This window comes from Equus caballus, chromosome 7 (assembly GCF_041296265.1).
Source record: "Equus caballus isolate H_3958 breed thoroughbred chromosome 7, TB-T2T, whole genome shotgun sequence".
Classification (NCBI taxonomy): domain Eukaryota; kingdom Metazoa; phylum Chordata; class Mammalia; order Perissodactyla; family Equidae; genus Equus; species Equus caballus.
This window is the reverse complement of record NC_091690.1, coordinates 19,536,177-19,562,889: the sequence shown is the minus strand read 5'-3', so window position 1 is coordinate 19,562,889 and position 26,713 is coordinate 19,536,177. Positions and strand designations below refer to the sequence as shown.

At 35.5% G+C, this 26,713-nt stretch overlaps 1 protein-coding gene across 2 annotated transcripts in view; it reads left to right on the top strand.

Moving 5' to 3' along the window:
- Positions 1-26,713, top strand: part of RDX (radixin) — an 85,487-nt gene that overhangs the window by 32,463 nt on the left and 26,311 nt on the right. Inside the window, exons 6-13 of one of the 2 annotated variants that reach the window (XM_023644764.2) lie at positions 2,694-2,777; positions 2,988-3,134; positions 5,852-5,948; positions 6,824-6,987; positions 13,167-13,297; positions 20,849-21,009; positions 21,886-21,978; positions 26,326-26,568. In XM_023644764.2, the coding sequence (XP_023500532.1) occupies positions 2,694-2,777; positions 2,988-3,134; positions 5,852-5,948; positions 6,824-6,987; positions 13,167-13,297; positions 20,849-21,009; positions 21,886-21,978; positions 26,326-26,568 (1,120 nt within the window). Of the gene's footprint in view, positions 1-2,693; positions 2,778-2,987; positions 3,135-5,851; positions 5,949-6,823; positions 6,988-12,598; positions 12,699-13,166; positions 13,298-20,848; positions 21,010-21,885; positions 21,979-26,325; positions 26,569-26,713 lie in introns of those variants that run through there. The other variant, XM_070272755.1, reaches the window with a different exon arrangement.

Sequence of the window (26,713 nt, the reverse complement as noted above, 5' to 3'; positions counted from 1 at the left end):
TTCTCACTATCTAAGTATTTGGAGGGAAATTAGTAATCAGAAGGTTATTTAGTAATTATAAATCAGATGCAATAATTTGATGATTTTACTAGATGCTTTTAATTCTTGTATTGAAAAATCCAGATAAGCAGTCTGTTCTCTTACAGTAAATTCAGCTCTCTGGTGATATGGATAATCAGCTTCACCAGATAGTATCTCTCTCCTTTAAAAAGAGCTAGATATACATAAATTTTTACATGCCAGATTTCTAACTTGGGCATCTTGGTGGTTGGTAATACCTTTTTGCCAAGATATGGGGAGATGGAATACATTTCAGAGGAGGAAGATTTTAGTTTTGAACATACTGAGTTTGAAAAATCTATAGTATAACCAAGAGAGATAGCTAGTATTCATTTGTGGATGTGAGTTTGGATCTTGGAGAGCAGTCTGAACTATAGATAGAGTTTTGGGAGTAATCAGCAAATAGATGATAATTAACCCATAGGAATGAAAAAGATGGACCTGAAAGTACATATAGAATGAGAAAAAAGGCCTAGGACAGACCTTGTTGAAACTTAACTTTTGTGTACAGAGGAAGAGGTTCCTGTAAAGTATATTGAGAAAAAATGGCCAGAGTCAAGAATAATACTAGAGGAGTGTTACATCATGGGAAACCAAGATAAAAGAATGCTTCAAGGAGAGACTGGTCAGCAGTGTCGAACAGGACATAGAGGTCGAGTATGTGGAGAACTAATGTATCTGTTGGCTTTAACAATAAGGAGATTGCTAGTGACCTTAGTAAGAGCAGTTTCAGTAGAGTGTTCATGATTGAAGCCAGATTGTGGTAGACAAGGGGCAGTGGATGCAAGCTATGGAAAGGAAGGATAGTGAATATAGACAGTTCTCTAAAGTTTGGCTGTGGAAAAGAAAAAAAAAACAAAACTTAGGTGTAGGGAAACATGGGTTTATAGGCATGTTCTTTAAAAGATGGAAAAGGATTTATTTTAATTTTTTTATTCACTCTACAAATTTTTGAGTACCTCTTCAGTTCTGGCACTGGGCGTGTAGTGGTAAGCAACATGGATGTGGTTTTTGCCCTCTGTAACACAGACAAGTATATATGATAATATATGTAGGCAGGGGACAGTAAATATGTCCCATGTCATAAATGATGGAGTAAAGATCCTAAGACAATGGAGAGAGAAGTCATTTAAAAGCCCAGATAGACAGATTTAAAGTCAAGTTGAACAAATTAGTATTGGGTATGAAGAAGGACTCCTTTGTTCTGGACAGAAGAACCAGAGGGTGGGAATCTTTGGATACCTGCAAACTAGTTATGCAGATTAATGATGCAAGTACATTATGCAAAATGCAAATAAATGAGATTTGAAATGCAGGATATAAAAGCTAAAACATAAATCTTAGTGGCATCTAATTTAATTAACCCATACTTTCAGGTTTGGTTAACATCATGGTACCAGCAGTTGGCTGCACTGATCAGGCCCACAAAGCTGATTGTATTCCTCTTGGTGAGCACAGAGTATAGAGAGAATATGAAGATATAGCAAGAGAGTATAAAGATAAGAAAAATGTGGAAACATAAGTACTCTAGGAAGAAAGACAAAACTCCTCTCCCCAAAAGCAAGAGCCTAAAAGAGGCTATATAGAGAAGGGAGCAGTGTGTAATAGGAACGTAATGGTCCGAGACCCCATTATGGAATCCACTCTAAATAGTAACTTGTCCAAGGGAAGATTCCATGCTAAGATTCCTTTATACTGCCAAGAAATCCCTAGGTTTCATGTAAAATATTTACATAGTAGAACAATAATATTTTAACACCACAGCTTTTGCTATCAGTAAAGTAGGATCTGAGGATTCACCAATAAAGAAAGATGGATAGTTATTGTTATATGACCCAAAGAGAATAGAAATACATAATCTATAGTTTACATAGCAGGTAAATTTATATGCATGTTGAATTTGCTGATTTGGTGTTAAAATGTTAGTGGTAGAAAATAAGAATGTTTGTTTGCTTATATTGCTTATTTTAGCATAAGGGACACTGGAAGGATACAAAAGAAACTAATAAGTTTTGGAGGGCATGGGGTCATGAAAAAAGTATGACTTTTTACTTGTATCCTTTTAACACAACTTAGCCTCTAAGAAAAGTAAATACATAAAGTAAAAGAATAATGAAGGCCTTTGAATTCTGATTTTCGATCTGTTCTTCTCTTAATTTTTCTGTTAATAATGAGAAAGTCATTTTTTGGTCTAATGTTTTATTCATTTGAAACATTTGCATTCCCGTAAACTATCTGTTTAATAACTATTTTAAAAACGTGTTACTTAAAGTAATATCAGGATCTTGGAAACATTATTTTGAGATAATTGTGGATTCACATGCAATTGTAAAAAATAATAGATCCTGTGTATCCTTCTCCCAACCTTCCCTAATGGTAACGTCTTGCATAACTTTACTACAATATCACAACCAAGACATTGACGTTGATACAATCCACCAACCTTACTCAGATGTCCTCAGTTTCACATGTAGTCATTTGTGTGTGTGTATTTGTTAGTTCTGTGCAATTTTATCATGTGTATAGATTTGTATGACAACCACTACAGTCAAGGTACTGAATGATTCTAGACTTCTAAAAGAGTATTGATTTTGAATCATCAAGGCATTTTCAAAGATTTTTTTCTCCTATAGAGTTTTGGAACAACACAAACTGACAAAAGAACAGTGGGAAGAAAGAATACAGAACTGGCATGAAGAACATAGGGGAATGCTAAGGTATTTGAGTGGCTATTTTCTTAAGTATTTTTCCTCAAATTAAAGTATTTTTATTTCATAACATTAATTAATATATCAGATTATTTCCAAAAGATCATTTGACTTATATGAATAAACATAAAGCACTAAATTTTAATCCCAAGTATTTTTGTAATTTGTTTGATATTAGAAACTCACTTAAATATATTACAGTAAGTTTTATCTCAACAGGGAAGATTCTATGATGGAATACTTGAAGATTGCACAAGATCTAGAAATGTATGGAGTCAACTATTTTGAAATAAAAAACAAAAAGGGAACTGAATTGTGGCTAGGCGTTGATGCTTTGGGTCTGAATATTTATGAGCATGATGACAAGTAAGTAAATTTGTTGCATAGTGAACTAGTGGTCTTTATGGCTTTAATCTTCTGTTCTGTTTGGAAAAGTTTTTTTGGCTTGGTTACCTTTCCTCCTTTCTTTTTTTCAAATTAAAGATTAATTAATGCCATGTAGGCTTTCAGGTATCATATTTCCATTTTCTCAACATCTTGCAGTTTCAGAGTTTTACTTCTCAGTGTATTTACCACATGGGATGGTTCACTTTTATTTAAAGCATGCTTCTTGATCTCTTGTGAGTTTGTGTCTAGTAATTTAATTAAAATTTGTTCCCTCAGGAGGTGAAGAATAATTCCCTAAATGTTATGCCTGGCATGTAGGTTGAATTTGAAAATAACATATAAAGAAATCAGGAGCAGTGAGACAATATAATTAATAGATATATAATTTATTGTATTTTATAACACCTTTTTTTGAATATTTATCTTAATAGGAATTGTTTTGAATGTTTTTAGACATCAATAAAATAGAATATCCCTGTATTTAAGCATATTGAACAGTGTAATTTTATTTTGAAATTGACCAGGTATTAATTTTTGTATTAATATAAAATACATCAGATTCTTATAGCACTTTTCAGGAATAATAGCCACAATTGCTTTATACCTTTGTTTAATTTATTTGCCATATCACATAAGCATTCCAAGTCTATGCCAGTAATGCCTTCTCCTGAGGTATTTCTCTTTATTCTGGGTTGGCTCTAGAATTTTAGTTTCGTTATTACAGATATCTAATAAAATACACATTTCTAAGCCTATACAATGACTCCAAAGGAGAGCATTTTACTGATTTTGCTCTGATACCTTTTTTCATTTATGTTACAAAGCAAGTGAAAATGCTATATCATTAAGAAGAGAAAATTTTGAACTTTTTAAAAAGCAAAAATGACTTCAAGACTAATTGTTGTGGACAAAATCTTTTCTCTTTCTTTATTTTGAAAATTCTTGAGTTTGTTTCTATGAGAGTACCCATTATAGATATGGATACAGGTGAAGATGGGGAAGATGAGAGGGAATTGGCTCAGGGTGGGAGGGATTGGGGATTGGGGACCAAGGGGACTTTGGTCTTAGCTGTAATGGTTCAGTTTCTTTTTATGATAAGAGTGTATTTATCTATTACTTAAATTTCCAAAACAATTTTTTAAAAATTCAAAGTAGAGTACAACTTTAAAAGCTTAGTTTGGTTCTCTTATCGGCTCTGCTACTAATTACCGTCTGTTACCCTGGTCAGGTTATTAACTCTGAAATTCATAGAAGCCAGGCTCACCTCTTAGGATTGTTGTGAGAATTATATGAAGAGATTACTTTAGAATTTTTCAAAGTAGCATGTAAACATAGTGTACTATTATCTTTAAAAGATTGTGTTTTAGGGGCTGGCCCCGTGGCCGAGTGGTTAAGTTCGCGCGCTCCGCTGCAGGTGGCCCAGTGTTTCGTCAGTTCGAATCCTAGGCGCGGACATGATACTGCTCATCGAACCACGCTGAGGCAGCGTCCCACATACCACAACTAGAAGGACCCACAACGAAGAATATACAACTATGTACCAGGGGGCTTTGGGGAGAAAAAGGAAATAATAAAAAAATCTTTAAAAAAAAAAAAAGATTGTGTTTTAGCAATCTCTTTTTTAACAGATAACTTTGACTTATCTCAGTGGCCATTTGAGGGCAGTATAACACATGCATATTGAGTACAGAATGTTTTCTGTAGAAAAAATTATTCACTGTGCTGCAGGTTCTAGTCTGCTTAAGAATTAAAAAGACTATAAATAGGTAGACATTCATGCTCTGTTATCAGAAGACTGACAAGAGATGTCTTTTGACCAGCATAGGTGTCACAGTCATTTCACACTCTTGTTATTGGACAACAGTGACACATTTAGTCACAAAAGGTAAAATAATATGAAAGACAGAAACAAAACTACTAGTTCCAATCTGATTCCCTAAATCTTTGTCTGTAGGGTGGTAAATGGGGACAACTGTTGTATAATCTTAGAGTTGAAATTCTAGCTCTACCATTTATCCAAACATTTGTGTATGTGAGTGTTTAAAATTTTTTTATGGAGATTTAATTCACATACTATAAAATTAATCCTTTTAAAGTGCACTGAAAGTTTAGTGTTTTGTTATAGTCACAGATATCCAAACATTTTAATTTTTGTGGACAAAATCTTTTCTTCTTTTTCTTTATTTTGAAAATTATTGAAATAATAATGAAATAATGAAACTAAAACTAAACATAGGAAGGAAATAAGATTTTTTTTATATTTAGTAACTTAGTCCATAATTCACATGAAAATTTATAAAGGCTTTCTTTTTTCCCCTCTCTTCTTAAACATATTTAAACTGATAGTTGTAGCAGCTTGAGTCTACATAGAGCTGGTGCAAACCCCAAGAGGCTCAGTTCCATATTCTAGTTCCTTTTTTTTCTAGGTAATTTTAGGAAAATAAGTATAATGCTTTCAAGGTTCATGACACATTTATGAAGTCTTTGGCTAGTTATTCTTTATTTTATGTGATTTAATTTATCAAATTTCTCCTTAAAAGATAAGATCACCAGTGTGTTAGGAGTAAGTTAATACACTCTGAAAGTCTGGAAGTCTTTAAGACTACTCATTCAGTTAAATTGGCCCCAAAAAAGTTATTATGAATTTTGTCTATGGTTTCCTGCTTTTAATTAAAGGGATGCTTTTATTTTTTAAGGTTAACACCTAAAATTGGTTTTCCCTGGAGTGAAATCAGAAATATTTCATTTAATGACAAAAAATTTGTTATAAAGCCAATCGACAAAAAGGCACCTGTAAGTAAAATTCTTTTACATGTTTTATGTATTAACTCTAAATTTCTGCCACTTTGCTGTGATATCACTTGAAGAATGGCATTTTTCATTTATTGGATTGCTCCTGAGGAACATTCTCTTTCCATAGTTTAACTTTCCTAGTCAGGAAATAATGAATGTTATGAAAAATACAAGGTTTTAATTAACTTTTTACAACATATTAGAGTTTTATTTTACGAAGTAGGTAATATTTATTAGGAGGTGGTTGAAAACAATCACCATTTCCCTAAGAAGCAATTAAAAAAAACTTGTTTGTTGGTGACTAGAAATGTATCAGAGGTAGCCCTATTCTAATTAATGGTTTATAGTGTTTTGCATTATGAACTTGGTGTTTCTGTAACTCGAAGCCTTAAACTTAAGAAATCTGTTTAAATAGATTCTTTGATTCCTCTAGTGTCAAGTATACTCTAGTATTCAATTAGTTATTGAAAAGACAAAAAGATAAGGAGAACATTTCCAGGTTAAAAAACTTGACAGCCCTGAACAAACAACCAATTTTGGGATTAATGGCAAAAGGCAAAACAAACAGAAGTTCTTCCTCTGAGGTGAAGGAACCGATGCTCATCGTTAGTTTGGAGAAGAAAAAAGAATAAATGACATTTAATGTGTTAGGTTAAGATCATTAGCCTCTCCACAAGACTGGTAGGGAAGGAAAAGGTGAGGAACCAGTCATGTGAAGGCATGGCATACTCACTATGAGTTACGAAGTTTTATGATTTCTAAACTATATGCAATATGACATTAGAATTCATACCACATATTGAAGTTTAGTACAGGTTATTGTGAGAGAGACTATCCTTCAGGAAGATACTAAATTCAGAATACTTTATGTTTAGGATTTTGTTTTTTATGCACCTCGTCTGAGAATCAACAAGCGGATTTTGGCATTATGTATGGGAAACCATGAACTGTACATGCGAAGAAGGAAGCCTGATACCATTGAAGTACAACAGATGAAGGCCCAGGCTAGGGAGGAGAAACACCAGAAGCAGCTGGAGAGGTACGGGATTTACAGCCTTCCATTCTTAAAAGGAGTAAGCTACCTAAAATTTAAGAATGCTCAGTTTCTTTAACTTTGAATTTACATTTTTATGTTATTTTCATTGTATTAAAATTGAATGGCAGTATTATCACTGTTCTCTTTTAAAATAACTATAATTTTCAAGTTAGAAATCTTTGACAGATATTTCTGAGAAAGTAGATTTTCATGATTTCACTGATTTGCTTTTCTTTTATCATGCTTTTCACTCACAGACATTGGTTTGTATGTAGTAGTTTGAAATTTTCAAGTGTGTTTTGCTAGTGACTTGTATTTCTTAATTTTTCAGGATAAGAATGTGCTGAATATTTTGCTTTGAAACAGTGTCAGTGTCATCATAGAACTCAAGTGAAAAGTTACTGTACAGAGTGGAATAATACTAGTACTCTCTACCAAGGACACTGATCTTTTTAGCAAAAAACACGGTTCACTTAGACTTTCGAAAAAAGATACTGTTAAATATATTAAATTGAGAGTTTTTGAAATGGAAAGATATTGAATAAAATCCATGTTGAGCCTGGAACCAGAATACTGGGTCCAGCAACATACTTCTCAAATCTGATTCTAGATCAGTTTAGACTTTATACTTTCTTCGAAAAAATTCAAGAGGCCAAACTAAAGGTAACCTTTAATGAGAACATCTTTGTAGAATAACAAGATAATCTAAGAAATAGAATAGATCCTAAAGAAAAAAAATTGAGGAACTCTAAACATTTATAAACTTACATATTTCAAACATATGGAAAATAACATGATTTGAATCTAATAATTAAATAGACCCTCTGCTACATATAATTTTGCTGCCTATACTTGCAGCGTTTGTATTTAATGATGTATTTTTTTCTTAAATGTTCTAGGTAATTCAGATATTTTATTAATTCAGATTGCTTCCCTCAAGTTGTGTGCCTTAGAGAAGTTTTCTGCATCACAAAACATTTTTTATATAGTCATGAAACTTGCTAGTAATTCCTGACCCCACCATTAAAGATACTGAGTTGGATTGTTACTTTGACTGTGCTCTGTCGTTTTTTTACTGCTCTCATGTGGCTTAGGATCACATTGTGGCTCTAGTCTTTTTTTTTTGGAACAGCACTCATCAAGGAAAGACAGTTTTTTTTTCTGTTTTATCTCCCCAAATCTCCCCGGTACATAGTTGTATATCTTAGTTGCAGGTCCTTCTAGTTGTGGCATGTGGGACGCCGTCTCAAAGTGGCCTGACGAGCGGTGCCATGTCCGCGCCCAGGATCCGAACAGGTGAAACCCTGGGCTCCCGCAGCGGAGGGCATGAACTTAACCACTCGGCCACGGGGCCGGCCCCTGTGGCTCTAGTCTTAATGTGCTGCTTTTTTTTTTTTTTTTTAAGATTTTATTTTTTCCTTTTTCTCCCCAAAGCCCCCCGGACATAGTTGTGTATTCTTCGTTGTGGGTTCTTCTAGTTGTGGCATGTGGGACGCTGCCTCAGCGTGGTGTGATGAGATGAGCAGTGCCATGTCCGCTCCCAGGATTCGAACTAACGAAACACTGGGCCGCCTGCAGCGGAGCGCGCGAACTTAACCACTCGGCCACGGGGCCAGCCCCTTAATGTGCTTTTTAAAATAGTTCTTTGTTGGCTTTACTTTCTATATATTCTTATCTATCATAGCCTTTCCATCTGCTTCTCAAAGACAAAGATTTTTTTTCCTTCCTTCCACCCTCACCTTCTTTCTCCCTTCCCATCCTGTCTTTCAGGTCTCCCATCATGAGTTAAATGATAAATTCTCTCTCATATTCATCACTCCATAATATGTCCTCACTGTTCTGCTTGTCTGTAATGTTGATATATTATTTACATTCTTAACTTAAATATATTTGTCTATTTGTCCTTTATTTCTCACACACAGAGAGGAGTGCTGTGTGGCTTCTAGTATATGTAGTATGATTAATAAGTACTGTTTGGTGATGGTGCTGTATTTGAGTTACTCTAAGGCTTAAATGAAAGTGGAAGACTTTTAAGTTTCTTTTTTGTCACAAATAACAGTGCCATGGTTCTTGTCTTGGATAAATTTTAGAACCTTTCATTAGCAAGCATTTATTGGCTGTCTTGTACACAGTAGGAATTCGGTAGCTGTTTAATTCATTTGCATGCCTAGAGGATATTTTATATTAGTCTAGCTACAGAGTGATTTGGCAGATCTTTCAGAAATGGCATGCCAAGTCTTCATTTATTCCCTGAGTTATAGGTCAGAGAGAGACAAATGACAACTGTATATGTGGAAACAGTTTTGGTCAAGCCCATTGGCAAAGTAGCCAGCAGACATACTTGGGGAATGCTCAGAGATATGCTGTCTGTGCTGCTGGAATCTCTGGGGCTAGAACAGTAGTTGGGAAGGGGCAGCAAGGAAGCCTCTTGCCCTACAGTACTTTGGTATATGTGGCCATATTCTCTCCCCATAGCTCTTACAACTTTGGAATTTTTGCAGTGAAATGAGATTATATACCATGGGTTGTTGGTCTCTGTAGTCTGTGCTCTTAAGTTATTTACATCCAAATTGAATAATGACTCATTCTGTAATTCCTAAATTTTTTTGTGTGTGGGAAAAATTGTTACCAAATTTAAAAACTGAGACCCTCAGATTTACTATTTAGAGTCAGATATCCATGCGCCAGTTGTAGGTTAGCTGTGGGATATTCTGTGTCATGACTGGCTGTCTATATCACTAGGACGCAGCTGGTGCCACACAAAGAATACAGGCTTTGGAACTAGATAAGTCTGGATTTGAATCCTCTTTCTAACATTGTTGAACAAGTAATTTCTGAGCCACTCTTCACTTACTCTTAATATGAAAATAACAGTTCTATCTCCAAGAGTTTGTGTGAGAAATAATGACAGTGGTACACAAACATTTAGCGAAGTGCCTGGTGCTTAATAAATAGTAGCTATTATAATTTTTGTGTGTGTGTGTGAGGAAGATTGGCCCTGAGCTAACATCTGGTGCCAGTCTTCCTCTTTTTGCTTGAGGAAAATTGTTGCTGAGCTAACATCTGTGCCAGTCTTCCTCTGTTTTATGTGGGATGCTGCCACAGTGTAGCTTGATGAGCGGTGCTAGATCTTCGCCCGGGGTCCGAACCTGTGAACTCTGGGCTGCTGAAGTGGAGCACAGAACCCAACCACTACACCATCGGGCTGGCCCCTATAATAATTATTAATATTATTAATATAGTCTGAATAGAAGTTGAGTATAAATTAGTTTTTGATCTTCACTTAAGAAAAATGTAATTGGGCTCATCTGATAGTCTTTAAAAAGTAAGATATTGTAAAATATTTTTTACAGGTTGTACAGATAATTGATAGTTTATTAATATGTTATTTACATTCTTGAAATAGAACAGCTTGGTCAAATGAGTGTTTCCAAACCCAGACTCTACATAAAAATGTTTATGTCTGTGGTTTAGAGTAGTCACCAGAGGCTTCATGGGGGGAGTGGGACTTTCCTAAGGCTTGGAAGTTAGAAATAGGCTTAAGAGTTAGAGAGAAGGGGAAGATACTTTCAGAAGAGGAAGCCACCATAAGCAAATGTGTAGAGAGAAAGAATATACACAGCATGCCTAGGGGCCAGTGAACCAGGTTGGTCCTCCCAAGTGAGCAGTGTTGGGAGCAAAGCAAGCGCTTCCAGTTTCATAAGGGAGACAAGACAGGCCTGCCCAAACTAGGGACCACTAAGGGATGTGGAGAGCCAAAGGCATTTGTGTCAATTGAATGGAGTGTTAGTTGGTGGTGGCTGTAGTCAGGGGAGAATTCTTATAAGATGTGAGACACAAGCCTCATAAGAGTGCAGCAGAATAAACTTTGCAAAATGATTTAAATGTTGTAATCAAGTTAAATATCTGCTGTAAGTTTATTTCATTTTTCAGTATGAAGACTAACCTTCCCTGCCCCCGCCCCCAACTTGCTTGTGGCCAGGTTACCTTCAGTCTTTTTTCCTGCTTCCATATTTCCTTACGTCCTCCATCCTTGAGGAAGAACAAATGAAACATCAATTGGGAAAAGCTAAATAAAACCAGCAACCGTCTCCAGAGGGGACCATATATGTGCCAGAGCTGGACCTGGAAGGTTCTGAGTTCATGGATATTTTTGCCTTTGGGTCTTGAGATCTGGTTTGTGTGAGTCTTTGTGAAGTGTCTCAGGGCCTCAGGGAAGGAAAGAGGAAGCTAACTGTCTTGCGGATCTGTGGCAGCACTAGATGTGATTGAGCAGAGGCTGGCATGTGGTCGGGTGGGCTAATCAGTGGTCTGGGGTGACAGGCAGGCGGGCATGGAAACGAGTAGCTCATACTGCCAATTGCTTGAAAAGTACTGTGCTTTTGCTTTCATGAACAGCCTGCTTTTTCAGCTTTCTAAAGAAGGCTGAAAGGGGACTAGCCTCAGTGGCGGCCCCCAGGCCCTTTTGCTCAAGGAAATTAGGAACTCAAGCATTCTTTTAGGCCTCTATCACTCATGTTTTCTAGAGGGGTGGGGGCTCCCAAGTCCTTAGATCTCTTTGCCTGTATGTCCTCTGTAGATTGAAATAGGATAGGAAGAAAGAGGTGAAGGTGCTCCATTCAGAATGAGCCCAAGTCTTGAGGTGGGGGCGGGGTTAGTTGTTGACTCTTCCTCCTGGCTGTTGAGAAAGTACCTTGTAGGGAACTCCAGAACAGAGGGAGAGCTCTCCCCGCATGAATGAACTCCAGGCCCTGGATTCTTAAATGCTTGAAGATTGACTAAAACCAGTAGGGGAGGTGTGGTGCCCCTTAGACTTCATGTTTTGTCTTAAGTGCACTGGAGGACACCGTCAGTTATCTGTCGTACCTCTTGCTGGCTTGTCACAGCCCTACCGGTTTGCCCCAAAGCTGGATTCTCTTTCAGTGTTGGGGGCAGATAGGTATCTAGGAGCTGCAGGAATTTTTAAGTTTATGTTTATAGGGTAAGGAAAAAAAACTTTGATGATAAAACTTTGCCACTAAGTTTATTAGAGACTGGAAGTTGAGAAGCTACGTGATTTTGTGCCTGAAATTCAGAATTGACACCAGATGGCAGTGATGTCTTTTTTGACAACATTTAGATATACTCAGATAAATTTCATAGATGAAATCATATTGCTTTCTTTTTTACTAAAAAAAAAAAATTTATTTCTGTTAAAGTAATGGGAATATTGAGTATTGATTAAACCTAAGTAGACAATATTATCTGATAGTTAACATAGTGTCTCCTCTAACTCTTTTCTTTATAATCTTTATATTTCTGGCTCTCAGCATAGACTCTGACCTGTGGTGGGCTCTTGGTAGGTGTTTGATGAATGAATTTGGCTATATTAAAAGAAGCAGTCTCATAGGCTCATGGGAGATGCAGGTACATGATGGAGGCAGTCTTCCCCACCGAGCTCTCATGAAGATCTTTTTAAACAGCATTAGATACCTACCATCATTCGAATGGAATTGTCAAAGGAGATTAAACCTGTTTGCCAACTTATATCTAAGCATAAATTGGTACTACCTTAGAAATTAAACTTGTATTAATTTGTTGTTAATGATTGAAAATTGTTGCCCTCTCAGGTTATTTTACTGTTTAAAGTGAAACAGCCTTGTGTGCTCCCTTCAAGCCTTTGTTATTTCCCGCAATGGAAGGCTGCTGCTAATCTAAAGAAGGCATTTTCTTGGGTATGGCAACTGTGCAGTTAATTCCTTTTGTGCCAGCGTATAATTGATTGTCAAAGTTCATTGACTATACAAGTGATAAATCTCCCATTTTTTTTCCCCTACTCAAGTCTGCTTTAAAAACATGCTTTGCACACAAGGGATGTATTTGACAGTTTTACTTTCCTAGCAGTTTTTAAATTTGTCCTTTGAGAATTTTCCTAAAATGACTGTTATTAATTTTTTTAACAGTCATTGACTATATTTATTGTGACCCCACAGTAAGACATACATTGTAATCCAGTATATGTATATATAACAGAGTAATCCTATATTTTTAACTGTATGATTTTTTGAACACAGCTAAATATAATGAAACTGTTAAAATGTTTGTGCTTTAGTTTCTTCTTAGTTGATTCAGTTAGTACTTAGGTTTCATGTGAAAATTTCTATTTATTAATTTGTAACATAGCACTTGCAATTCCTTTTAAGGGCGCAATTAGAAAATGAAAAGAAGAAAAGAGAAATAGCAGAAAAAGAAAAGGAAAGAATAGAACGTGAAAAGGAAGAGCTAATGGAACGTCTAAGGCAAATTGAAGAACAGACAATGAAAGCCCAGAAAGGTAAATTTCTTTTTGACATTGGATTCAAAGTTGTTGCTCTGTGGTCAGATAATAGTATTTCCTAACCACTATTAAATCTTATTTGTCTTATGTAAGATAATTACATCTATTTGTCAAATTAATGCTTAGTGGACTCAGATCATAAACATGTTTCATTATTCAACTATACAATGCTTATGTGTTCTTTCTCTTTCATTTAAATAATCAAATATTTTCATGTGCACTCTTATATATTGTAAATCACTGTATGTATTTATTTTATTTACTCTTACTGTTCAGGGTTCCATCAACAAAAATATATTTTCAGTACTTTTCTGGCATTTAAACAAAAGCATTTATGCAGTGCTTTATGGATATTTAAGTACTTTAAGTCATCTAAGTAATTTAAGGCATTTTAAGTTATTCTCACTATATAAACTCTTTTGAAACTCAGTCTCTAAATTTGATTTCAGTATCTTAAAAAAAATACACAACATATAGAAGAGTTGTGGGTTTTTTGGTTGTTTTTGGTAATGTGTTTAGAAGAACCTATTTCCTAGAGTATGTAAACCAAAATGCTACAGTGTATAGAAAGAATACATTGGGTTTAGAGATTGTGGTTTATATTAACTCTAGAATATTCTACTTTCAAATATCAAATAGAAGACAAAACAAAAAAGATAGCAAAATAAGATGTTTTCCTCCTTCCTAAGCAGTAGGATCTTGAGGGTAACATGAAATCTATGCTATTTATAAAACTAGAATTAATACCTGCTTTCCTGACAACTAGTAGAATCAGCTACTAGTTCTGCTGGAATTAGAATAAGGTTATTAGTCTACTTAACGTTTATTAAATAATAAACCTTATTCAAGGTTTATTTTCATTTCTTAGACCAGCTTACCATGTTGGAGCAATGCTCTTTAGCGGTCGGTAGAATAATTTGCACATGGTACTAGAAGAGGAGTCACAAAGATTGCTATAAATCCACAAATTGGTTTATCATTCCAATTTTAAGAGGATTGTAAATAATATTTCTAAGAGAAAAAAATAGGAAAAAACCTGGGTTTTATTCTAACTCATTAGAAGCCTCACTTCTCAGAGCTCGAAAAGACCTAGAAAGTATTTAGTTCAAAGCGCGGGGATAGTAAAGAGGCTTGTTTGTAGGCCACAACATGAAGGGCAGAAATTGTTTCCTGAATCCCAACCTGATGCTCTTTCTACCACTTTAGATGCCTTTTTCATCAATTAAAGCAGACATTCTTGAAGCGCTTACTTTGCTGAGTTTTAGGATACAAATATACAGCATGCATGGGAGTGAAGTCTGTGTGGTTGGCAGAAATAAGCTATATACATAAATATTAATAAAGGGAGATAATGTGTACCAGGTGCCGTGTGAATAGCATAAGCAGTACTTTTATAGGAAGAAGGCTTTAAAAAAATCTGGAATGTACTAAAGTGTGTTTTTAAAAAGGGAAGTTTAAAGAAATTTATGACAGTCTGATTTTAAAGAAAAGATTGAATGATAGCACTTTTTCATTTACGTAATACCTTTTCTGAGAGAATAGCTACTTACTAAATCTTTCAATCTTATTTATTTAGGATGTGTAATAAAAGTATTAATGATTTACACACAGAAAACTACTCAAGTAAAGCACTTAAAGAACATAAGGAAGATAGAACATAAGACGGAATATAGAGCATCCCTATCAAGACAGTGTCACATCAGTCCTCTTAAGGCAGAGGACGCAATCTGTTTTTTTGTTTTTTTCCCCTAATAATAAAGCTTTCCCAGGCTGTCCTAAAATCTGCATGATTGTCTTGTAATTTATGCTAAATTTGCATTCAAATGCAGTAACTCTGGCCATCTAAGCCATGATATTTAGTAGATGAACATATAATTTTTTCTTGAGAAGAAACTTTTCTATACTTCATTATTGTCATTTTATTTTTTAATTCTTTTATTGAAGTCATTATTATTTGAAATGTCACAAATCATTAAATAGAACCATTCTACCATTTTGCTTTTCCATAATTCATCATTGTTAAATTATTTATCTTTATCATTTTTTAACCATCTTAAGATATATTAATGACTGTATTTGAAGTATAATACAGCCAGACTTGCATTCAGTTACTATTCCAACAGATATCAAAGTGAATTCCCACCTTCAAACAGACAAACCACAGGAAAGAGTTGGGGTATGGTGATTTCACTCATTCTGGATACTTATTAAGTACCTAGTGTGTACTAGGCTCTGTTCTAGGTATCGGGGTACTGCGCTGAACAGATAAGGTTCCTGCTGTCAGGTGGCTTACACTTTATTAGGGAAAGACAGCAATTAAATTAACATATAATAAAAATCATTTTGTGTAGTTTTAAGAGCTTTGAAGGAAATAAGCATGATAATGTGATTAAAGGAGTAGTTGTGAGTAGGAAGGGGTTGTCCTCTTTAGGTATACATTGTTCACAGATAGGAGCCAAGCTTTAATTCTGTCATTTACTTAAAATATGACCACAAGCAAGTCGTTTTAACCTCTTGATTTTCTTAGGTTCCTAATTTCTCAAATGGAAGTAAATAACCTCCAACTTAGTTTTCTGAGATTTTTTTGAAATTTGTAGTTACATTAAAAAATTTTTTTCCATTGTGCTATAGCATACGTAATGTGCGTACCTCTTAGCTGTAAGGCTCAATGAATTTTTACAAAGTGAATTTATTCCTGTAACTACCCAGAACAGGATACGGAACATTACCTGCACTTAGGGAGTCTCCCTTGTGTCCCTTCCCAGTCACTCTTTCACCCCAAATGTGACTTATATTCTGATTTATATCATCATAGAGTTTAATCTTGCCTATTTTTTTCTCTGTCGTCTTTTTCTTTTTTTTTTTTGAGGAAGATTAGCCCTGAGCGAACATCCGTGCCCATTTTCCTCTACCCCATACATGGGATGCTTGCCACTGTATGGCTTGATGAGTGGTGCTTAGGTTCACACCCTGGATCTGAACCTGTGAACCCTGGGCTGCCGAAGGAGAACGTGTGAACTTAACTCCTATGCTACCGGGCTGGCCCCTTCCCTATTTTTTTCTAATAGCTTTGTTGAGATGTTCACATACCACACAATTAACCATTTAAAGTGTACAATTTAATGGCTTTTATTAAATTCACAGAGTTGTGCAACCATCACTATAACTTTAGAACGATTTCATCACCCCTAAAAGAAATACCAACCCATTGGCAGTCACTCCCATTTCTTCCCAGTCGTCCCTCCCCCAACCCTAGGCAACTCCTGATTTACTTTCTCTCTCTCTAAGCTTGCCTGTCTGAACATTTCATATGAATGGAATCATGCAAAATGTGGTCTTTTGTGACTGTCTTTCACTGAGCATAATGGTTTCAAGGTTCATCCATGTTATAGCATGTGTCAAGCACTTCATTCTTTTTTGTTGCTGAATAATATTCCATTTTGTGGATATACTACATTTTACTTATTCATCTTTTGTTGGACATTTGGGTTGTTTCTACTGTTTGGCTATTGTGAATATGCTGCTATGAACATTTAAGTACTGGTTATTGTGTATTTGTATGTTTTCATTTCTTTGGGATATAAACCTGAGAGTGGAATTGCCGGGTCATATGGTAACTCTATGTTTAACTTTTTGAGGAACTGCCAAGCTGTTTTCTGAAGTGACTGTACCATTTTACATTCCCACCAGCAATGTATAGTTTCTCTATATCCTCACCAACACTTGTTGATGTTTGTCTTTTGGATTATAGTCATCCTAATGGGTATGAAGTGGTAACTCATTGTGATTTTCTTTTTCTATTTTATTTTTTATTGAGATTATGATAGTTTACAACCTTGTGAAATTTCAGTTGTACGTTGTTTGTCAGTCATGTTGTAGGTGCACCACTTCACCCTTTGTGCCCGCCCCCACCCCCCCTTTCTCCTGGTAACCAGTAATCTGTTCTCTTTGTCTACATGTTTAACTTCCACATATGAGTAGAGTCATACAGAGATTGTCTTTCTCTATCTGGCTTATTTCACTTAACATAATACCCTCAAGGTCCGTCCATGTTGTTGTGAATAGGACGATTTTATCCTTTTTTGTGGCTGAGTAGTATTCCATTGTGTATATATACCATATTTTCTTTATCCAATCATCAGTTGATGGGCACTTAGGTTGCTTCCACGTCTTGGCTATTGTGAATAATGCTGCAGTGAACAAAGGGGTGCATGGGACTTTTGAAATTGCTGATTTCAAGTTCTTTGGATAGGTACCCAGTAGTGAGATGGCTGGGTCATATGGTATTTCTAATTTTAATTTTTTGAGAAATCTCCATACTGTTTTCCATAGTGACTACACCAGTTTGCATTCCCACCAGCAGTGTATGAGGGTTCCTTTTTCTCCACAACCTCTCCAACATTTGTTACTTTTTGTTTTGGTTATTTTTGCCATTCTAATAGGTGTAAGGTGATATCTTAGTGTAGTTTTGATTTGCATTTCCCTGATGATCAGTGATGCTGAACATCTTTTCATGTGCCTATTGGCCATCTGTGTATCTTCTTTGGAGAAATGTCTCTTATGTCCCCTGCCCATTTTTTGATCAGGTTGTTTGATTATTTGTTATTGAGTTGTGTGAGTTCTTTGTATAGTATGGAGATTAACCCTTTGTCGGATATCTGGCTTGCAAATGTTTTTTCCCAATTGGTGGGTTGTTTTTTTGTTTCAATCCTGTTTTCCCTTTCCTTGAAGAAGCTCTTTAGTCTGATGAAGTCCCATTTGTTTATTCTTTCTATTGTTTCCCTTGTCTGAGAAGACATGGTGTCCGAAAAGATCCTTTTGATACTGATGTCAGAGTGTACTGCCTATATTTTCTTCTAGAAGCCTTATGGTTTCAGGTCTTACCTTTAGGTCTTTGATCCATTTTGAGTTTATTTTTGTGAGTGGTGAAAAAGAATGGTCAATTTTCATTCTTTTACATGTGGCTGTCCAGTTTTCCCAGCACCATTTGTTGAAGAAACTTTCTTTTCTCCATTGTATGCCCTCAGCTCCTTTGTTGAAGATTAGCTGTCCATAGATGTGTGGTTTTATTTCTGGGCTTTCAATTCTGTTCCATTGATCTGTGGACCTGATTTTGTACAGTACCATGCTGTTTTGATTACTGTAGCTTTGTAGTATGTTTTGAAGTCAAGAGTTGTGATGCCTTCAGCTTTGTTCTTTTTTCTCAGGACTGCTTTAGCAATTCGGGGTCTTTTGTTGCCCCATATGAATTTTAGGATTCTTTGTTCTATTTCTGTAAAGAATGTCATTGGGATTCTGGTTGGGATAGCGTTGAATCTGTAGATTGCTTTAGGTAGTATGGACATTTTAACTATGTTTATTCTTCCAATCCATGTACATGGAATGTCTTTCCATCTCTTTATGTCATCAGTTTCTTTCAGGAAGGTCTTGTAGTTTTTGTTGTATGGGTCTATCACTTCCTTGGTTAAATTTACTCCAAGGTATTGTATTCTTTTTGTTGCGATTGTGAATGGTATTATGTTCTTGAGTTCTTTTTCTGTTAGTTCGTTATTAGAATATAGAAATGCTACTGATTTATGTAAGTTGATTTTATACCCTGCAACTTTGCTGTAGTTGTTGATTATTTCTAATAGTTTTCCAGTGGATTCTTCAGAGTTTTCTATATATAAGATCATGTCATCTGCAAACAGCAAGAGTTTTGCTTCTTCATTGCCTATTTGGATTCCTTTTATTTCTTTTTCCTGCCTGATTGCTCTGGCCAAAACCTCCAGTACTATGTTGAATAAGAGTGGTGAGAGTGGACACCCTTGACGTGTTCCTGTTCTCAGAGGCATGGCTTTCAGTTTATGTTTGTGGGCTTTATTTTATATATCAGTCAACTAGATGGAAAGAATGAACCATAAGAAAAGTTTGGTAGGTTAGCTTGATATCTAAGTTTTAGAAGGCAGATTCTAGGTGAATAATCCTAGAATTCAGCTCTGGTAACATCCATTGTTAATATATGTTTCTTCTTTATGGTCAAATAGCCTCATAGAAGTTTTACAATATTTAAAGCCTAACCAGAGTCATTTTCCTTCCTAACTGCCTCAAAACCTCCCAAGTCTTAACTGCAGTTATTTAAATTAATTCTGACCAAGACCAACAAAATTAAGAATAGTAAGGAGAAGTGTGTATGTTAGTTAGCTTTCAAAGCTCATGACTTACAAATTTTGCTTTTCCTCTTCTCTATAGTGTGCAGAAAGTGAGAGTCATTCTTTCTAAGACATTGTACCCTCTTAATAGGTGGCATTCTATTGTCTTCTGTCACAAAACGTCCTTGTTATTAACCAAGACTTGTCAGAATAATATTTAAATAAACTCATTTAAAAACTTTTGGCTTTGTGCTAGTGATATTTTCCTTTCTCATTTAACTCATTAGAATAAGAAAAGAGAATTGTGTGTATGATCTGTACACTTAAGGATTAAAATCTGTGTCATTCATCTCCAGATATTAATTTTCTTCATGCCTGAGGAATGGCTGTGTACTAATAACTCAAAATTTTCAGTAATTCATATAATTCACATCAAAATTCCTATATTGAATTAGAAGAATTATTTTCAATCTTAATGTCATGAGCTTATTTATCTGATACTTAGTTTAAGATAAGTAAAAACTTATGTAAGTTTTAAAGTGTGTTATTTTATAGATTTTTGGAACAGATGGCAAGTTGTTGAGAATAAAACTTTGGAGAGATTTTTATTTCCCCCCTGGGGAAGATTCGCCCTAAGCTAACATCTGTTGCCAATCTTCCTCCTTATTTCTTCCTCCCCATGCCCTTCCAAAAGCCCCAGTACATAGTCGTGTATAGTTGTAAGGTCTTTTGGTTCTTCCATATGAGCTGCCACCACAGCATGGCTAATGACAGACAGGTGGTGTGGTTCTTCACCTGGGAACTGAAACCCAGGCTGCCAAGGCAGAGCGCACTGAACTTTAACTGCTAGGCCATCAGGGCTGGCTCTGGAAAGAGATTTTTTTTCTTTTTCTTTTTTTTTTGAGGAAGATTAGCCCTGAGCTAACGTATGCTGCCAGTCCTCCTCTTTTTGCTGAGGAAGACTGGCCCTGAGCTAGCATCTATCCCCATCTTCCTCTACTTTATATGTGGGATGCGTACCACAGCATGGCTTGCCAAGTGGTGCATAGGTCCGCACCCAGCATCTGAATCGGTGAACCCTGGACCGCTGAAGCAGAACTTGCGCACTTAACTGCTGCGCCATCCAGCTGGCCTGGAAAGAGTATTTTTTTAAAAATAAAATAGAGGATGTGCTTCTAGCTTTATGACATAACTTGAATTACAGAGGATTTTCATTTCTTCATATTTAATTATGTAATAGATTTTTTTTAATTGTTAGGCTTTTGCCAAGTTAAAAACAAGGTAAGTGTTCATTTGTAGTTGTGCTAATTCTTAGAAGCTGTACAGATTAGATTCCTTGCTACTATTTTGGCTTCTTTTGATATTGAGAGTAATTGGAATTAAACATTGTTTTGTGGGATATACATATATTTGACAGAACTAGAAGAACAGACTCGAAAAGCTCTGGAACTGGACCAGGAACGAAAACGAGCGAAAGAAGAAGCAGAAAGGCTTGAAAAGGAGCGTCGAGCTGCTGAAGAGGCCAAGTCTGCTATAGCAAAACAAGCTGCCGACCAGATGAAGAATCAGGAGCAGCTAGTAAGGCGCCTGTCTTAGTTCTGTCTTAGAGAAAAAGAATAATTTAGACAAAAGCATGGAGTGAACCTTGCAAGACTGAGTATATTATACCTTCTGGAAAGCAAACCAAAGATACAAGTAACTTAATAATAAAGGGTGGAAATAAACCTAGAAATTCTATTTCTGCCTTTTAAAAAAAAAACTAAAAGCAAAACAGAATAAAAGATAAGTGGAATCTGTTGCTGACAAAAGATTCTGATTCACTTAAACTTTGCATAAGCCACTGGCATGTTTTGCTTTAGATAAATTGACAATATGTTCTAACTCCTGTAAGATAACTGTAGGCCATAATTGATTGGGTTTTTTGTTTGTTTGGTGGACTTGCAAATAATGAGTATTATGACACTTAGAAGATCCTGGATTTAAATATTGGTTCAAGCATTTACTTGATGTGTGCCTCAGATCCCTCCTTTTGAAAAAGGAGTAATACCACCTAATAGGATTGTTGGGGAATCAAATGAGATTATTTGACAAAATGCTCTTTATAAAGCATTATATAAATACAATTTTTTCTTTTGTAGGCTTTAGCAAATATATTATTGATAAAAGTTAAAAAGTAGCTCCTAAGTTGCACATTTTAAGTTCCCCCTACTGAAACAGAAATAACTAGTCTGTAGATTAATAATTTTCTTTTACTTTGCCTCCTTATTAGCTCCTTAGACCTATTATAAATATTTATGATTTTAAAGAAATATTACCATTTTTTAAAATGGAAGTCTGTCTAAGAAAAACATGTAAAACAGCCCAAGATTGTACATTAAAGCTTTGACGACTTAATATAAATTATTGGAAATATATTAAGCTTTTTAGTGTTGGTAATTATATTGTTCATTTTAGGCAGCAGAACTTGCTGAATTCACTGCCAAGATTGCACTTCTAGAGGAAGCCAAGAAGAAAAAGGAAGAGGAAGCTACTGAGTGGCAGCACAAAGTAATGATTTGTTTGTTCATTCACTGTCATTTATTGAATACCCATTTTGTACCCAGCAGTATGCTGAATTTATAGAGTTGAGTATCAGATACTGTCACAATTTGGAGGGGAAGAGATATCTGTGTGTATTGTAGTAAATATTAATCTATTGATTTAAGCTGAGTACTTTGGGAATACAAAAGAGGTGATTAATTTCTGTGGGAATGAGGCAGGTGTTGGGGAAGCCCTTATAAGTTAAAGGTGGGTCTTGAATAAAATAAATTCAATTTTGAGGTAGGAAAGATTGGGAGTGGTTAGAGACTGAAAAGATAGTCATTCCAGACAGGGGAACTGAATGAGTATAGGAAGTATGACAGATGTGAGGACAACCAGTAAGTGAGCAAAGCTTAGACTATAGGTTCAGAAATTTTGGGAGATGTGGCTGGAAAGTTAGAGAGGAAATTAGGTTGTGAAAGGCTTTAAATAAATGCCCTGCTAAGCAAGATTATGGGGAGTATTTGTAGACATTGGGCTCTGAAGGTTTCAAAACAGGATTGTAGTGTGATCAGGTATGATTTTATAAAAATAACTTAGCAATCAGTTTGAAGGATGGATTGGGATGAAGGGTAGGATTACTTACGAGCTAAAGACCCAAAGCTAGGGTGTAACAGAGTAAAGACGAACAGGAATTGTTGAGAGACATTTTGTGGTAAACTCAAAAGGGTGTGGCAACCAAATGATCGGATATAAAGTTGAATTAGAGGGATGCAGTGAAGATGATACTGAGATTTCTAATATGAGTTTCTAAGTAGATGAAACCACTGTTGTCTGAAATAGCACACAAGTGAAAAATCAGGCTTTAGTTGGAGGCCTGGGGGATTTTAAAATCATAAGAGTTTAATTCAAACTTTAAATAACATTAACTCTTAAATGGAACTATGATAATAGGAACTATAATAATAATTTTGTACACCCGAAGGTATATGACTTTTCTAAAATAAAATGTGAATATGGTTTCTTTCACTCTTAGCTTAAATTTTCTTTGTAGCAGTTTAAACTTTATAAGTAAGTTTTTGATATATTGAGAATTATGTATTCATGTGTATATAACTCCACAAAAGGAATAAAACTCTGTTAACCTACTGTTACACTACTTTCTTTATTAGAATTTTATAGAAACAAATAAACTTTTTTCTTTTTAAAGATTGGCCCTCAGCTAGCATCTGTTGCCAATCTTCGTTCTTTTCCTCCTTCTTCTCTCCAAAGCCCCCCAGTACATAGTTGTGTATCCTAGTTGTAGGGTCTTGTGTTTCTGCTATGTGGAACGCCGTCTCAGCATGGCTTGATGAGCAGTGCTGGGTCTGTGCCCAGCATCTGAACTGGTGAAACCCTGGGCCACCGATGTGAAGCACGTGAACTTAACCACTCGGCCACGGAACTAGCCCCTGAAACACATAAACTTTTAAAAATAACATATCATAGAGGCAAATCTTGTGAACTGTAGAAATTAGAAAATGCACTCAAAAGAAAAATCACATTCCTACAAACTAGGATCACTATTTTAACACCTTAGTGCATATCCCTCCAGGATCTTTTCCTGTTTGCGTATGTGTATGCATACACATTTATATGTTCAGAGTGAGGTCATACTGTGCATACTATTCCATTTTAGTCAGTTTTCATCTTATCTAATTTTAGACTATATTCAGTTTTTTATTTAGATATAATTGACATATAACATTTTGTTAGCTTCAGATATACAACATAATGATTCAATATTTATATATATTGCAAAATGATCACCACAATAAGTTGTTAGCATCTATCACCGTACATAGTTGTAAAATTTTTTCTCTTGTAATGAAAACTTTTAAGATTTATTCTCTTAAGAATTTTCAAATATGCAATACAATATTATTAACTCTAGTCCCCATGCTGTACATCACATTTCCAGAACGTGTTTATTTTATAGCTGGGAGTTTATATACTTTTTAATCTCCTTCACCCGTTTCACCCATACCCACCTCTTGTAACCACCAATCTGTTCTCTGTGTTCATGAGCTCAGTTTTGTTTTGTTTTACGATTCCATGTATAGAGGCCAGCCCTGTGGCTGTGGTTAAGTTTTTGTGCTCTGCTTTGGTGACTTGGAGTTTGCTGGTTCAGATCCTGGGTGTGGACCTACACACCACTCATTAAGCCATGCTGTGGTGGCATCTCCCCTAGAAGAACTGGAATGACTTACAACTAGGATATCCAACTATGTACTGTGGCTTCGGGGAGGAAAAAAAGAGGAAGATTGGCAACAGATGTTAGCTCAGCGCCAGTCTTCCTCAACAGAAAGCATACCTTAAAAAAAAAAAAAAAGATTCCACATATAAGTGAGATCATATGGTATTTATCTTTCTCTCCCTCACTTATTTCACTTAATGTAACGTCCTCAAGGTCCGTCCATGTTGTTGCAAATAGCAAGATTTCCTTCTTTTTTATGGCTAAATAATATTCCATTGTGTATGTATACACCACATTTTCTTTATTAATTCATCCACTGTGACACTTAGAGGTTTCTTCCATATCTTGGCTATTGTAAATAATGCTGCAGTGAACATGGGAGTGCATATATTTTTTTGAGTTAGTGATTTCCTTTTCTTTGGTTAAATACCCAGAAGTGGAGTTGCTGGATCATATGGTAGTTCTATTTTTTCATTTTTTGAGGTACCTCCATACTGTTTTCCATAATGGCCTCACCAATTTATATTCCCACCAATGATGCACAAGAAAAAAGGGTTCCCTTTTCTCCACATCCTCGCCAATGCTTGTTATCTTTTTGAGAATAACCATTCTAACAGGAATGAGGTGATATCTCATTGTGGTTTTGATTTGCATTCCCCTGATTAGTGATTTTGAGTACCTTTTCATGTATCTGTTGGCCATCTGTATGTCTTCTTTGGAAAAATGTCTATTTAGATCCTCTGCCCATTTTTTAATAGAATTATTTGTGTTTTTTGCTATTGAGTTGTATGAGTTCTTTGTATATTTTGGATATTAACCCCTTATCAGATATATGATTTGCAAATATTTTGTCCCATTTGGTAGGTTGCCTTTTCATTTTATTGATGGTTTTCTTTGCTGTACAGAAACTTTTTGGTTTGCTGTAGTCCCACATGTTTACTTTTTGCTTTTGTGGCCTTTGCTTTTGGTGTCAAATCCAAAAAATGATTGCCAAGACCAACGTCAAGGAGCAACTAAGTTTTCTTCCAGGAGTTTTGTGGTTTCAGGTCTTAGGTTCACATCTTTCATCCATTTTGAGTTGATTTTTGTGTATGGTGTAAGATAGTGGTCCAGTTTCAGTCTTTTGCGTGTGGCTGTCCAGTTTTCCCGACACCGTTTATGGAAGGGACTGTCTTTTCCCACTGTACATTCTTGGCTACTTTGTTGTAAATTAGTTGTCCATATATATATTTCTGGGCAGACTATATTCAAAATTGACCCAAGAAGTCCTTTATAGATAATTTGCCAGGCCAGTGTCCAAAGTAGGACTTTGCACTGCGTCTGTTTGCTCTAAATCTCTTTTAAAGTAGGCCAGTTCTTTTTAGGATACTAAGTAATTGAAAGGACCTTCAGATTGTCCCTCCTCTTATATTTGTCTCCTTTCTTCCTCATGATGTCATTCAGCTTGTCCTTTTATTGTTAATATTTCCTGTAAATTGGAAGATAGACCTAAAACCTTGAATGATTCAAGTTAAGTTTTTGGCTACAATGCCTTATAGGTAAGACTTCCGTATCATTTATCATCCAAATTAGAACATTTTTGAGAGTGAAAGGGAGTTTTATTAATCATGACATCATGACAACAGTGTAATGCAAGATTTTCCAGGCAAACCAGCACGATATGGTCACTCAAATAATGAATGATGCTGGATTCTTCTGTTGTATCATATCAGAAGACAGTATCTAGTTAACCCACCATTAGTGATTTTAATTGATCATTGGAATAGAATAATGACAGTCTGATTCCTCCACTGTCTGGTTACATTTTCCTCTTTGTGGCTAAAATGTAATCTATTAGGTGTAGCATTCTTTGGCATTGTACTAATATCCATTTCTCATCGACTATTTGCAGAACAATTTTAGCAACAATTGATAATCCTTGCCAGAATTAATAATTCTGTTAGGGTGTGCAAAGTGATGTTTTTAAATTCTATCACTCCTACCTGTTGTCATTCTTCTATAAAAATAGAGCTTTCATCAATAGGGTCTATTTTCATTACTCTGCAATATAGTTTCTGTTAGAAAGGACGGATAGCATGATTGTTTTAATTATAAGTTTTAAAAGTAAGTTGCTGATAAACTTATTTTATAATATTCAGGCTTTTGCAGCCCAGGAAGACTTGGAAAAGACCAAAGAAGAGTTAAAAACTGTGATGTCTGCCCCCCCTCCACCTCCACCACCACCGGTCATTCCTCCAACAGAAAATGAACATGATGAACATGATGAGAATAATGCTGAGGCTAGCGCTGAATTATCAAATGATGGGGTAATGAACCATAGAAGTGAGGAGGAACGTGTAACAGAAACACAGAAAAATGAGCGTGTTAAGAAGCAACTCCAGGTATTTAAAATTTGCAGTTGTATGCACGTTTAAAATATAGTTTACATTTTCTTTTTTTATTAAGTTAAACTTATTAAAAATGATCATTAGATTTTGTGGAAGCCTTGAACACTAGCTGGTCTTGTGATTGCTTTGTGGGTGCTTG